At 40.7% G+C, this 15,685-nt stretch overlaps 1 protein-coding gene across 2 annotated transcripts in view; it reads right to left on the reverse strand.

The window, feature by feature from the left end:
- Window positions 1–8,172: 8,172 nt before the first annotated feature.
- Window positions 8,173–15,685, reverse strand: part of CWC27 (CWC27 spliceosome associated cyclophilin) — a 139,995-nt gene continuing 132,482 nt past the window's right edge. The window contains exon 14 of one of the 2 annotated variants that reach the window (XM_089495164.1): window positions 8,173–9,573. In XM_089495164.1, the coding sequence (XP_089351290.1) occupies window positions 9,411–9,573 (163 nt within the window). In that variant the 3' untranslated portion in view covers window positions 8,173–9,410. The remainder of the gene's footprint in view (window positions 9,574–15,685) is intronic. The other variant, XM_089495168.1, reaches the window with a different exon arrangement.

A 15,685-nucleotide genomic window follows, 5' to 3' on the forward strand; every position in this document is an offset into this window, starting at 1 on the left:
ACTTCTCATCATTAAAAGCTTTTGAGTTGTCTCCAAAGGCAGCCCCAGACAAAACTTTTCTAGTTAGTCAACCCTGGGAGCTATTGAAAACCTTGTCCTGCAAGAAGTGACGGAGCCTGCAGACCAAATACTAATTGATAAACAATGTTCTGGGGGATGATAACAAGGTCCAAAATGGCACAGCAAATATCTGCACAAACTGTCAACATTTGCATGGCTATCTCTAGCACACAAAAGGAATGCAGTTTCTAGATGTACAGTAAGTTGCATTTTAAAATGTACTGAATGTTCAATGTCCTTATAAGGCTCTGGTTAGAAAAAGGAAATAAAAACTCACTATAAAATGTCTAGTTGAGAGAAACTATACAATGTTCATGTCATTTTTCCATCATCAGAGAACAGGACCCGGAACAATGGATGCAAGCTACAGGAAAAGAGATTCCACCTGAACATTAGGAGGAACTTCCTGACAGTAAGGGCTGTTCGACAGTGGAATGCACTCCCTCGGAGGGTGATAGAGTCTCCTTCCTTGGAGGTCTTTAAACAGAGGCTGGATGGCCATCTGTCAGGGATGCTTTGAATTGGATTTCCTGCATGGCAGGGGGTTGGACTGGATGGCCCTAGTGGTCTCTTCCAACTCTACGATTCTATGATTCTATGATTCTATGATCAAGTGACATTAAATATTACTAGCTATGAAAGAGGGAGAGTATTGTATGCAGCATTTGTTACTTATCTACACAATGCTATCCTCTCCATTGATGCCCCCTTGTCGTGGGGGAGGCTTGCGCACCCTAATGATGTTGTGAGCTATGCTGGTGGTGGTTTAATAGCCACCGGCAGGGCCTCCCATGCCAGACAAGTCACAACTGAAGGGTCTGACCAAGAGCGCCAAAGGGCAGGATGGGCTCTCTAGCCTTATGGCAACCATCCTAGGAGAAGGAAAACTCTAATCCCAAACACGGGCAGATGGTGCTCGTCTAACCCTGTAAGGTCAATCATCTAAGAGAAGGAAACTCTAATCAAACTTACAACCCGAGGACCTCGCTGCCACTGTCCATGTTTGTCAAGGCCTCAGCAGTCGAACCTCTGGTTTAAAGGGCGAGGCCAGTTCTGTGCACACTGCGCTCCACCAGAAAAATCCATTGCACAGGCTCGAAGGATACATCCAATCTCTGAAAAAGCCCTATAGCGATAGGCGAGGGATGAAAACGGCAGCTCTTTGGACTGGAAGTCAATCTGAAGACAACGGAAGTTCTCTACCAGCCTGCACCTCAGGAAGAACACTACCATCCCCGCATCACTGTAGGCACATCTGTGTTTAAGTCCGTCCAGCAATTCACCTACCTGGGAAGCATCATCTCCTCAAACGCCAAGATTGATAAAGAGATTGATCACAGACTGGCAAAGGCATATAGTGCATTCGGAAGGCTTCACAAAAGAGTCTGGAATAACAAACACTTGAGGCGAAGCACAAAAATCAGTGTGTATAGAGCCATTGTACTGTCTATTCTCCTGTACGGGTCTGAAACATGGGTCACCTATTGCCAACACCTATGACTCCTTGAACGCTTTCATCAGCGCTGTTTACGCACAATTCTAAATATACACTGGACTGACTATGTGACGAATGTTGCTGTCCTTGAGCAAGCAGGGATCACCAGCATTGAGGCCATGCTACTGAAGACGCAGCTGTGCTGGGCAGGACACGTTTCTAGGATGAAGGACCATCGCCTCCCAAAAATAGTATTCTACGGTGAACTCGCCACGGGTCAGCGTAAGAGGGGCGCCCCAAAGAAGAGGTACAAGGACTCCCTGAAAATACATCTCAGGCTTGGCCAATTTGATCACCAACAATGGTCCGCCCTGGCCTCACATTGGGAGGCATGGAGACGCACTATCCATGATACTGCAGCCTTTTTCAAAAGCTCACGGCGAACGAGTCTCGAAGAGAAACGACAACGCAGAAAGAACCACTACCCAGAAACATCACCCAAGGAGACTTTCCGCTGTGCTTTCTGCAACCGGACATGTTTGTCCTGGATTGGCCTTTTTAGTCACCAACGTGCTTGTACAAAGCGCGGGATGAGTCCTTCCTGAATCTTCGTTCGCAAAGCAAAGCCAGAGTGAGAGAGACACAATGCTTTCATCACCTTCTCACTTTTTAGTTATGTGGCCTAAAGGGGAACCATTGTCTGAGGATGAGATTTGCTGTTACATAGTCACATACAAAAATGAATAGACAAATAAATAAAAACAATTATTATAAATGAAACATGAATATTAGTAAGATGGTGAATCAACTCAAGTGACTCATTTATTTAAACATAGGCTGGAATTCATGATCTTAGTTACAAATGTGTAATGTAGAATTACATACTCGTAAATGATTCGTAGTCATGATCTTTATGTATTCCATAGAGAAAGGAATATGTAGGGGTAGTCAGAGTCCCCCAGTTTTGGCTTACTAGGCAGCAGCTGCTGTGTCTATTCTTCAGTTGATCAAGACACAGTAGACTGATGTTTCTACCACCCTTCCACAAGTATTTCTGGTGTGACATTCATGGTCCCTGTGATAATTCCTCAGTTTTGCAGTTTCCTCAGTAAGTATGGATTGGGGTGGGGTTGAGCTGGGAGACATTACTTAGCTATGCAACTATGGTAGTACATAACTTGCATGTACAATCCTGGCCATAATCTAGAACACTCATCCCTCCACATTTGCGGCTTTGATTATTCACAGATTTTATTAATATGTTCTCTCTAGGAACATCTATAGTCAACTTTAACCAAAAGTTGCACTGAAGGACCTAGAGGTTCCTAGAAAGAACATTCCACTAGGCCCTTGTATCTCTTCCAGAGCAATTCTATTGTCAGTATCTAGCAGATGTTGACCACAGGTTTGCACTGGAAGACCAAGAGATTCCTAGAGAGGTGTTTTCTCAGGTACTCAGGTAAAAACATAGTGTTTTTGTTATTTGCATTTTTTCCACATTCACTGGGGTCCTGTGCCCCTAACCCCAGAGAATGTGGAGGGACGAGTGTACTTGGAAGCATTAATATGGAGAGATGAATTAACTGGTGAATTTGAAAAGCAAATTTAGCTAAGGTATAAGGTAAAAGAATAATAATTTGCTATTAAGAGCTCTGATCTGTTCCTAATATGCGTACTCACATGAACAAAGAAACAAAAAACAATCATAGAGCCCAAAATTGCTGTCCATTTATTAGCATTTTATTATTCTATCCACTCAAAACAAAACACATGTGCTTTCAAATTTTCCTTGTAGGACTTGGTTTTCAGACCCCTCAGTGTCCAGATTACTCTCCAGGGTCATAGCTATGGAAGAGAGGGCAAAATGTGGGCATTCCCTTCCTCAATAAGAATTCTGGTCCCCCATTAAATTTTTCGTTCAGTTCCCAAATTTCTAGCATTGTGGTAATGTAGAACTTCGGTTGAAATACAGCATACAAAGAAAAGGAGCAGGCAAAGTTGCCAAGGAAATGCAAACATGGGAAATAAACTTTATGTGTTCCAACTTAATTAGCTGTGAAGACCATTGCAGACTTATCGAGAACAAGGGCGGGGGTGATATAATTACTTTATCTTTCCTTGCAGCCTGGGGAAAATGGATTTAGGAAGAGGAAAGTCCAATTTAAGGGGATTAAGATATAATCTTGACTTTAAAATAACAACAGAGACACTTGTGCTTGTTCGACAACAGAAATGCTTCAGTGCCCAAAAAGTATTGGTGGAGATGGACTTTGGGGCAGAAGGGCAGAACTGGAGCTGCCAGGATAAGAAGGCCCTCAAAACACAGTGCCATATTTTGGGGGCAAGTAAAGCAACATACATGGCTATCTCAAGAGTGGTTGCTGTTATTTGCCTTCAAGTCATTTCTGATTTATGGCAACCCTGAGGTGACTCTAGAATGGGGTTTTCTTGGCAGGATTTATTTAGATGGGGCTTGCCATTGCTTTCTTTTGAGGGTGAGAGAGTGTAACTTACCCAAGATCAACCAAGTGTTAGGTGGCCTCCCAGAGTCCTAGTCCAAACCTCCAGCCTAGTCTAACCACTACACTATGTTGGCTCAAAGAAGGAGACATATATAATATCACTGAGTTCAGCTTCTCAAAAATGCTTTAATTTCATCACAGAAAAAGGCAGTTAGTTGTACTGTACATTTAGGAGCAAGCGTAGATCCACATGAAAATGGACAAAAACATCCAGATTATGCCAAAGAAGAAAATCAGATTGATTTTGAACTCTGTACTAAAGGTAGTATAATAACTTGTGTTAAAATACAGTAATACGACTTTTATCTGTTTTTCAGGCAGCAATTGATTCCATTTCGGGCTAGCCAAGTGTTTCCTTTCTATGAAGAGCTTGGTACTCAAAAATATAAAGATGACTAAATGTCTTTGATAATAATAATAATAAATGTTTTATTTGTATACCGCCCTTCCGTAGGATCAGGGCGGTTCACAACATTAAAATACATACATAAAATTCCAATAAAACAGATTTAAAATTACAAAGCAATACAAAAATAAAACAACAACAAATGCCCCCAGGTTAGCAAACCATTGCCTGTGCGGCCTTTACGGCGGGGGGGCCAATAAGGACTCAGTCGGGGAATGCGATTTTAAACAGGTGAGTCTTCAGCTCCCTTTTGAATTGGGCCAGGGAGGTGACTGAGCGGAGCTCTATGGGCAGCGTGTTCCAAAGGGCCGGGGCGGCGATGGAGAAAGACCTCCTGGAAGTGGAGGATAACCTCGCCCCGGGAACCCTAAGGAGTTGCTGCCCAGATGTTCTGAGGGTGCGAGGCGGAATGTATGGGGAGAGGCGGTCCTTCAGGTGTCCTGGGCCCAAGCCATTTAGGACTTTATAGGTCATTACCAGCACCTTGTATTGCGCCCGGAAGCGAATGGGCAGCCAATGGAGGTTTTTTAAAACCGGTGTTATATGGCTGGCCCTGGACGTGCCAGTGACCAGCCTTGCAGCCATGTTCTGCACGAATTGAAGCTTCCGGGTTTGGTACAAGGGCTGTCCCATGTAGAGTCCATTGCAGAAATCCAATCTCGAGGTTACCAGGGCATGTACCACAGTTTCAAGGTCCCTCTGGGCCAGGTATGGGCGCAGCTGGCGAAGAAGCCGAAGCTGATAACAGGTGCTCCTGACCGTCGCATTCACCTGAGCAGTCAGGTGAAGCGACGAGTCAAGAAGCACCCCCAGACTGCGCACGGAGTCCTTCACAGGGAGCGTGACCCCGTTCAGGACAGGTGGAACCACCGCCATTCCTGGACCAGGGGAACCTATCACAAGTACCTCCGTTTTCTCTGGATTCAGTTTGAGTCGGTTTTCCCTCATCCAGCCCATTACTGACTCCAGACAGGCCACGAGAGGAGAGACGCCATCCTCAGTCACTGCATCAGTCGGAGACATAGAGAAAACTATTTGGGTGTCATCAGCGTACTGATAACCCCGCGCCCCATGTCTCCGGATGATCTCTCCCAGCGGTTTCATGTAAATGTTAAATAGCATGGGAGACAGAATGGCTCCTTGAGGGACCCCAGTTTTAAGGGCCCTCTCATCGGAGCACACGTCTCCCAGCTGCACCATCTGGGACCTCCCAGAGAGGTAGGACCGGAACCACTGGAGCGCAGTGCCCCCGATTCCCACCTCTGCCAGGCGCCCCAGAAGGATACCATGGTCTATGGTATCGAAAGCCGCTGAGATGTCCAAGAGCACCAACAGGGACACGCTTCCCCTGTCGATGCCCAGACGGAGATCATCGACCAAGGCGACCATGGCCGTCTCAACCCCATAACCTGCCCGAAAGCCAGTTTGAAAAGGGTCCAGATAATCCGTTTCATCCAAGACCAGAAGAACAGGTTATGAAATATTTCCTCCAGAAAGTCCCTCCACAAAATGTACAATGATTTTGCTTTGCTGTTGTTGTGCTTTCAAGTAGTTTCCAACTTATAGTGACCCTTTCATAGGGTTTTCTTGGCAAAATTTGTTCAGAGGAGGTTTGCCATTGCCTTCCCCTGAGGCTGAGAGCATGTGACTAGAAGATTCAAAATGTTTTGGTCTTCTTACACCAGGCTTACCTGAGCTAGTTCCACGTCACATTTGCTTACTTCTAGTGCTGAATGAAAGGTTTGTTGAACTGCTCTCCTTTTTGTGATGAAGGACCCTAACAGTATTATTTCCATGTTATTTCCGCATCTGTTACCAAATTTCCTGTTGAAGAACTAATAACGAGGAATACATCTACATTATCTGAGGTATACCTTTATGTCTTTTCCATCTGGCAATGGTTGGTGGATTTGGGTATTCCGGATTTTTAAAAAGTAAATCTGTCTAAACTGTAGTCTTACCATGCCTGCTAGAGGAACATTATTGTCTAATGTGGATACGAATCCATTTAAGTCCTAAGACTTTCAACCAGTCTTATGGGAAGGGACCATTTCAGGAGAAGAGCAGTGGTTATGACAGTAAGGGGAAACTGGCTGTTCTGTCTACCTGGGATAAGGAAGTCCTAGGCTGCATCCACACTGCCAACATAATGTGGTTTGATGCCACTTTAACTGCCATGGCTCAAGGCTATGGAATTCTGGGAACTGTAGTTTTCATCACAGTTAAAGTGGTGTCAAACCACATTATGTCTGCAGTACAGATGCAGTCTTAGTGGTCTTCTAACATTATTATTAATTAGAAGATACTGCTGTCCATAACCTATAAGAATAGCCATGTGAATTATTTTTTGACAAATAAATTTAGAATTAGGAACATCTATCTGTAGAATGGGATTATTTGCTGATATTTTCATAAAATAAAACTGTTGTAGTTGAACATACAAGGAAGATGATTAATGAATGATGCATGAATGTGAGATTGTAGACCAGAAGCTGTTTTTAAGAGAGTCTGTCGTAACAGCAACCCAACATCAAATTAGGAGTACAAGAACTGTGCTTCATTGTGAGGAACAGTTCAAGAACACCTTTTAACTCCTTTGTACCCTCACAAGTAAGTTGGGGACAGTGACAACCTCTCACAAGGACTCTCTGCACACCTCCTTTTTTCTTTCTTCTTATCTTAAGAGAGATTACATAGCACATTTAAACAATATTCGGCACTAAATTAATCCACACCACTTGGACCATATTAACATGACGAGACAGTTTTATGTACCTCACACTTCTGACCCTATCACGAAACTTAGTTATCATAATGTGATAAGGATATTATACTTTATTGAACTCATTCTAAAAACAACATCAGTAAAGTTGCACTTCAGCTTTTAAAATGACCTTGGTTGATACCAATAAAGAAGCATCACTTGTTATTGGACTTCATGCATAAATAATTTATACTTGGTAATATCCACCAGAAAGTTGTCCCACACAAGCTCCCATTGAAATGAATAATAACAAGCTCTGACACAGCTCTTATGCGTTTTATTGGAATCACCCGATAGACAGTGCCCATGGTTGTAACATTAGAACATGCATTATTTACAAGATTTACAGAAATGTGTGAATACTGGAGTATCAACTAAAAATTTAACTCATTTTATGTTTAGAGCTTGGAAATTTTACTTATCGGTGGAAGAACTTGCAGAATCATCTAGCCAAGATTCTGGGGGACTTTGAAAGTTGAGGTTCAAAAAATAAACTGTTTAAGTGCCTGAAGACACTTAATACAGCAACCATACTGAAGTTAATAGACATGCATGGGATTAGTGGGAGATTGCCTGAATATCGGATGTTTGAGCTCCACATAGGTTAGGTAGGATGTACAATGTAATGTAGTAATTGTAATGTGTGATACTCAGCACAATCCATTTTGAAAAAGAACATTATCACCAATCATTTATTTTAAAGACCTGAAATAGAAATCCATGCAATTTCTTTAAACTTCGTCATTTTAAAAATAGTACTGAGTTCCGTGATAATTTAACTTTCAGTGCTGGGGATTATTAGACTGTAATGCTGTATTAATAACAAATCTCAATGGCTTAAGGTGCATCTGCACTATTTACTACATAATGCAGTTTAGACCACTATAACTGTCATGTTCCATCTTCCACCCTATGGAAGATTTGTACTTTGAAACTCAGGTGCACTTGCCTGAACGATGGATCCTCCTCCTCCTCCTCCTCCTCCTCCTCCTCCTCCTCCTCCTCCTCCTCCTTATATTTATTTATGTGTATCCCTCCCTTTTTCCCAGACTGGGAATCAAAGAAGGCTCTATACCAGAGAATTCTAAATGCCACACCAAGCTACGAATCCCATATCATCAAACCATGACAAGTTATTGGCTCGTTTCATTTTACAAATGCATACTTTTAGTTTTGAATAAAAGGTTTGCTGAAACATGTTGAACCACTCCTAGTTTTGGTGGAGCAGGAATCTATCCCATTTATTTCCATGTTAATTTGCTACCAAATTTTCTATGACTGAAATAATGTTCAGGAACACATCTATTTCATTAACTGAGCTATGCCTAATCATATTGGAGACTCTTACAGAAATATATTATTAATGATGAAGCTACTTGCAAGTGTCATTAAGAACACAGGCTAAATGAATGATCCCCAAAATGGAGATAGAGATAAATCAAGGTTGTAAAGCATTTTGCATAATAAAAGCAGTATGTTGGGAAATATTAATGCAATACTAAGAAGAGGTAGCTTACAGGGATGCTCCCGACTGGGGTTCCAGTTCAGCAAACCGTACCTCCTCCATAATACTTTAATGTAGATGGAGTCTAAGCAGGTCATTCTATTCTGCACCCCGCCACTTTTCTTTTTCATCTGCTAAATCAACATCCTGTGTCTACATATTTTCAATATATATTTGGCTGTTTGTTGAGCTGGTATTTGCCTTGTTGTGATTTTTTTAAAAAATGATTCCTTGTGCTTCTGAAAAGTTTTTTGTTTTCCTGAGCATGCCTATATCTCTCTCTTGTTTCTCAGTTGCCTTATTTTTGATCTATTCCTATCAGTACTCACCATCTGAATTTGTTAACATAGAATTTGTTATTAGTGATGATAACAACTTTATCACCATTTGTTCCATTTTCAGAAAATATACTTCTCACTGTTCTGAAAATATTGTAAATACATAACCCTGCACTTTAACAATTCAAATACATAAAAAGAGCAATAGAAAATAAGTTATTTATTGACAGTAAAAGCTCAAAATGGTTTCGGAAAGCTTTTCTGAGAACACATGCTTATTTTACATCAGAAGTCACAAAACAAAGGAGATAATACTGTGTCCAAATCAGACACCAGATTCCTTTTCACACCTTGTGAGTGATATATTTTGGGACACCAGCTACTACAGAGCCAGAACATTGTGCATATTCCAAGTTGGCTCTGGCTAGCTTTACATTCATTTCATCTCCTCGCCTTTTTTTCTCTCAGAATCTTTTTGCTCTCCTCCCTTCTTCTCTTATTCACAGGGTTCCGAGGATCATAAATTTCAAAAGTGTCTTCATCTTGCACGCTTGCATCTTTTACTTTTCTGGTTTTGTCCTCAAAATGGAGCACATGTGACATCCTGTTAGGGAACAAAAGATAAACACAGTGGTTGTTCGGGTTAGTTATAAACATTTCCCCTAGAATAGGTTTTAACATGTTTAAAGGATAGCTATGATAAAAAAAATCCCACCAATCCTATGCACACCATTATCCCAAATACTGATGTTAACACTTTAAAATCTGTTTTCAACTCATGATGATGTTTAACATGTTTTTATCTTATTTAAATTATTTTTAATCTTTTAAACCTTTTCATCTGTTGTTTTAACATCATTATTAAGCTGCCCTGAGGTCTAAATATTTTAAAAAATTATAATTTTGTTGTATTTCATAATACAACAGTGTGATTCAGTACAAAAACAAATAGACTCAGATGATTAAATGTTTTTAGTACCTGTAATGTCAAAGAGTGGTGGCTAATAGCAATAATCAGTTGAAGAGCTGAGGTATTTAATAATTAAAAAATGCAGCCTCTATTTATTTAATATAGGAGTGTTAGTTTTTGTACCACTGTCATATTTGATGTTCATTTAAACTGTAATTTTAATGTTCTATTTTGTATTTCCATTTGTTTTCTTATCTGTTTACTTGTATTATCAGTCCCCATTCCTAATCATAACCTTAATCCATATGCTATCCTTCAATGCACTGGAATTCTCATTTAGATTAGAAAATGCCTCAGAATATCATTTTTAACCTTAATACAGAGTGTCTGTGTGGCATAGTGGTTTGAGCATTGGACTATGATTCTGGAGACCAGGGTTCGAATCCTGGTTCGGCCATGGATACCCACTGGGTGATCTTGGGCAAGTCACACTCTCTCAGCGTCAGAGGATGGTAGTCATAAACTCCCCCTAAAGAAATATGCCAAGAAAATCCTTTGCGATAGGGTCGACATAAATTGGAAACAACTTGAAGGTACACAACAACAACAAATCTGAGAGATAAAAGCCACTCTTACAAATCTCTGGGAGAAACCAAAAACCAATTATATCAGAAGTCTCAGATATAGATTTATTCTTTTATCAAACAGAAATGTCCACAACTTTCCTATTGATCACATTGTGTGTTTAGCATGGATGGTGCAGTAAAAACTGGGTTACAACTTGAAACTCTTCTGTTGGCCTAAGAGGTCAACTCTTTAGGATGACAGATTTTACAATCAATTTGTATGCATCCTCAGGTTGGTCTAACAACTATTTCAGTCTACTAGTATAAGAGTGATCTATAACACTGCTTCTGAAGACAATTCTTTCTTTAATTTCATATCTTTACAATGTTTGTATTAACTTCAATTAACCAAGTTATCATTGGTATGGAGATTATCAACATGGGTGGGAACTGTAGCTATCTTTCTTTGGCTTTAAGTGCCAGGAAAGCCTGGAATGGATCAGCATATCAACTCTGGCTTTATTAGAAGTTGAAGCTCATGTATTGGAAGAATGTTCCACTCTCGGACTTCCCCTTTCACATTAATGACAAGTTTAGGAATTGTAAACCTGGGTCTTTTTCCCCATTCAGAAATCCAACACTTTCCCACATCATAACATGCAACTGAATGTGGCTTTCCTTAATACCTGTGGGATTAATACTTTTCACTGAAGCTATAAGCGTACTTGCCTACTAGAAGGGAGATTCTGGCTTTTTATTTTCAACAGTTATTCTGAAATGCTAAATACAAAGCAAGTTTAATCATTTATTTGTTGTTTGTTATTTCATTTTTTTTAAGCTAACTTGATTGGGTTGCTTTGTTTTAATGTTGCAAGTTGTACTGAAGATGTTGGGATGCACATTTTTAAAAGAAATTAAAAAAAATACTTTCATTTATGTAGTGGGCTTTTCTTCTCTCTTTTAAAAAATGCATTTTACCGATGAGTGCATGATGGTTTTATTGTGTGGTGGTGAGCTACTCTAACAACTTTTCTTACGTAGAAAAACAGCTGTCCCCCAACCTCACCTTCAGCTTTTCAGACTGAACCTTGGTTACTAAACAGAGAAGAATGAGTCTCATTCCTAAGCAACCATATATTAGTAAAGGTAATATCTTTTTGTAGGTGATACAAGATGAGTATAGATCTGTTATGATTCCCAGCACATGTCTCCATTTAAGCTACTTACTATACTGAAGTGAAAGCATGCCTAAATTTTACAATTCCAAGAGTCCAGATCTGTTACAGTAGGAGCAGCATAGGTCTAAAGAAACACACAGGTAGCTCAGGTGACTCAGGTTGCATCTGCACTGCAGAAAAAATCCAATTTTACACCACTTTAACTGCCATGACGCAATGATATGGAATCCTGTGATTTGTAGTTTTGTGAGATATTTAGTCTTCTCTGTTAGAGAGCTCTGGTGCCACAACAAAGCACAAATTCCAGGATTTCACAGCACTGAGCCATAGCAGTTAAAACAGTGTCAAACTGGATTATTTCTGCAGTCCAGGAGCAGCCTTAGTTAGCGTGGCTTATGTTTCCTAAAGAACATCTCTTCAAGCTACATGACAAACAACATTCACGTCAATATGCTATGGGTTATTATCCAACAAAAAAAGGAGGAGCTAATTTGGGCACATCCAACCAGTTGGCAGATCTAGGAAAACATATTTGGAACAATTCTGTGAGCTGCAGAGGAGGGAAAAGGGAACTTTTTCAAGCTTTGCCAGTTGGGCATCCTTAAGGTTGTTCTTTGGCTGTTCAACAGCAGTGTCTGTAGCACAAGCATTCATATTAAGCATATGCTTTGAATATTCTGTCCAACAAACATAGGCAATCTTTTTTTTTAAAAAAATTGCTCAGGTTATTACCCATCTTGGGAGATTGCAGTTTTCAGGACAGCTTTACACTACCCATCCAATTGTCACTGTTCCACATTTTCATCTTTTGCAGCTTACATGTATCTCCAGAAGCTGACAGGTCATACTTCAAAAAACACAACTGAATCATTATGAATTTTATTCTCTTAAGGGCTTGTTTTGTACTACAGGAGTATGAGCCTGTTTTTCAAAGAACAGGTTTTAATAGCAGATGAAAAAGTTATCAACAGCTCACTCTCCTATGGCTGCTTTGCTGAAAATATTAAAAACTACCATCAACAGATAAGATGCCAATGTTACTTGATTTAAAGAATATACATTTTTAAAAATCCACCAAGCAGCAGGTAAGTGAAAATGGCAACAGTTAAAAATCAGTGAACCCCCCCCCCCCATCCAAAAACGAACATTTGAAAAATATCAAACTCAGGCTGAAAATAGACGGCCCTAAAGGAGAGGCTCTGCGCTGCCCCTTTGCTTGCTGGATTGCGGCTGTAGCAACTGTACACTGTGGCCCTGATCCAGCATTTTCCAGCCCCAAAAGAAGCGGCAAAATGCTGCTCCTTTTTGGAATGTAAAAAAGCTGCCTTTGCCACCGCTACAGCAGCCCTTCTGCATTTCTTCTGTGAAGCATGTGTAAACGCTGTGCTGCAGAAACGTGGTAACGCCCCCCCCCCAACGTCTGGTCAGGCAGGCGGCATGATGCTGCTTTGGGGGTGGATTCAGGGTGGGCAGCGGTGAACGGTCACCACACCCTCCACCCCAATGCCAGTGTTTCTTGGCGGTCTGTACAGCCCCTCAGTTATAAACTCATTGCCTGTATATGTATGTGAATATGCATATACAGGGAAGGTTTTAATAACTGAGTTTGATATTTTTGAAATGCTTGCTTCATGCATGCACGCATGCACTGGATGTATTCATGTATAATTGACCAAAATACCTAGGTTGACTTATTCATGGATCAGTGAGTACTACACTTTAACTCTTATCAGAAAAGAACCATCCTCCTCTCTGAGTAGAGTCACAAAAGGCAAGAGCTTAGTCCATCCCAGGAGCGAACCAATGCACCTCTATTGGTGCTGCTTCTGAACTTTTTCAATGCCTGGGTTGGGAAATAACAGCAGTTGCAGTTCTTAGATGCTTTCCCTCAAAGGAATGCCAAGAGGAATCAGGTTTTGAAGGGTTTTAATAAGACATTTGTGTATGTTTGTCTGTAGTTTACTTTTTGTTTAATTTATAGTTTAGGGGAGAGAGAGCTGAACTGGGATATTGGTTTTTGTATGGATTCTTTTAATGGTAAGCCACCTCGATTGTTTTTTGACAGAGAGGCAGGGTAAAAATAAAGCTTCTTCTTATTAGTTTTTCCGGGTTAAAATCAGAAAAGCTATCACATTAAAGTTAAATTCCACCATTACTTTTGCTTTGCTTTTCCATCATTTTCATCCTAATGTGAGCATTTTCTTAGACTCACCTTTGTCCGGTCCCATACTCCACAAGTCACACAGCCACCATTTACCAAAATCCCCTCCTCATCCATACAAACTTTAGGGTGATCACAAAGTTATGCCTGGCAGAATCTTAAGTTCTTTGGCATTATTTTTCTTTGCTTTGTCCTTTATATCCTTTGTTACATGCCTCTAAGATTTACCCTCAACGTATCCATGGGTCATATCAAAATCCATAATTTTGGCCTCCAAAACAGCCCTCAATTTACACATGAGGTCGACTTGTAGTTGAGTATATAAAGTACACACACACGCGCACGCGCGCGCGTGTGTATATACATAATTGATATTCCACCTTTCCCCCAACATGTTATCTGCCAAAACATATTAAAAACTAAAAGCCTCCTTAAATAAAAAGGTCTTTATCTGCTGGTGGAAAGAGCTCAGGCAGGCTTGTATGGGAAGATACAGTCCTTCAAATAGCCGGGACCGTATAGGGCTTTATAAATGCACCACAGAGCATCCAGGTTAAGGGTTAAATCCAGGAATATACCAAAACTCCAAATCTGCATCTCCAGGGGGAATGTAATCCCATTCACCACATGTCATAGAATCACAAATCATAGAGTTGGAAGAGACCACAAGTCCTGCCATGCAGAAACTCACAATCAAATAACCCCTGACAGATGGCCATCCAGCCTCTGTTTAAGGACCTCCAAAGAAGGATTCACTGAAAGAATCCCACTGTCGAACAGCTCTTACTGTCAGGAACTTCCTCCTAATGCTGGGGTGGAATCTATTTTCCTGTAGCTTGCATCCATTGTTCCAGATTCTATTCTCCGGAGCAGCAGAAAATAAGCTTGCTCCATCCTCAATATGACACACTTAAACAGCTCTATCATATCACCTCTTAACCATCTCTTCTCCAGGCTAAACATACCCAGCCGCCTAAGGTTGAATCCCTAATTTCTCTTTCAACTGAGTAGGAGACGACTGTCTTGTCTGGATTAAGTTTCACTTTGTTCACCCTCATCCGGTCCATTATGGGTTTAGAACCAAAACAGTTTTCTTGGATTGAGCTGCTAAGGAGAGACAGAGCTGTGTGTCGTGAGCAAACTGCTGACACAAGTGGATTCATGTACATTCGAACCTTGACTTTCACAGGTTTGTGAATTTGTGGATTTGATTATTCATGAGTTTGCCCTAAGCAATTAAATGGTTTTTTTGGGGGGGAGTTTTGTGGTCTACTGAAGAAAATTGCAGATGACACATGCAGACTAGAAAATGTAAACATTAAAAAAGTAAACATTAAAAAGTTTAGCAAGTCATAAATGCATAAAATAACACAGTATCCTGGCGTCCCTTCCATCTGTGGAGCCTCGGTTGGTAATGGTTACCCTAAAACGGCTGTTTTCCTCTTCTCAGACCACAACCAGGACTACAAGGCTCATTATGCCCACAATGGCAAGATGGAAGAGGCACTTTGCTCGGGTTCCTAAGCCCAAAATATAGATTGAGTTAAGGTTTGGGGGAGGGCTAGCAATATTCATGTTTTTTCCACTTTCACAGAGCTCTTGCACCCCTAACCCCCATGGATGTGAAGAGCTGACTGTACATGCTAAGCAGCGCTTAAAAAAACACAGATACTGAAAGCAGTTAGGATGCGCCTTAGCAATGGTCAGTGATTTCCATAACTAATTCTACCTCACATATTTTGAGAATAAGCACTGCACACCAGCAATTTTTCACAGGAGAACAAGACAGGAGGGCATATATATATTAAAAACCCAGATACAGAATACTGCTTCCTTTATGATTTCAAACATACAGTACAGACAAGCTGCTTAAAGCTTCACAAGAATTGATGATGGATTTT

This window comes from Sceloporus occidentalis, unplaced genomic scaffold (genome assembly GCF_023333645.1).
Source record: "Sceloporus occidentalis isolate IW3139 unplaced genomic scaffold, rSceOcc1.0.p SCAF_1, whole genome shotgun sequence".
In the NCBI taxonomy this organism is placed as follows: Eukaryota; Metazoa; Chordata; class Lepidosauria; order Squamata; family Phrynosomatidae; genus Sceloporus; species Sceloporus occidentalis.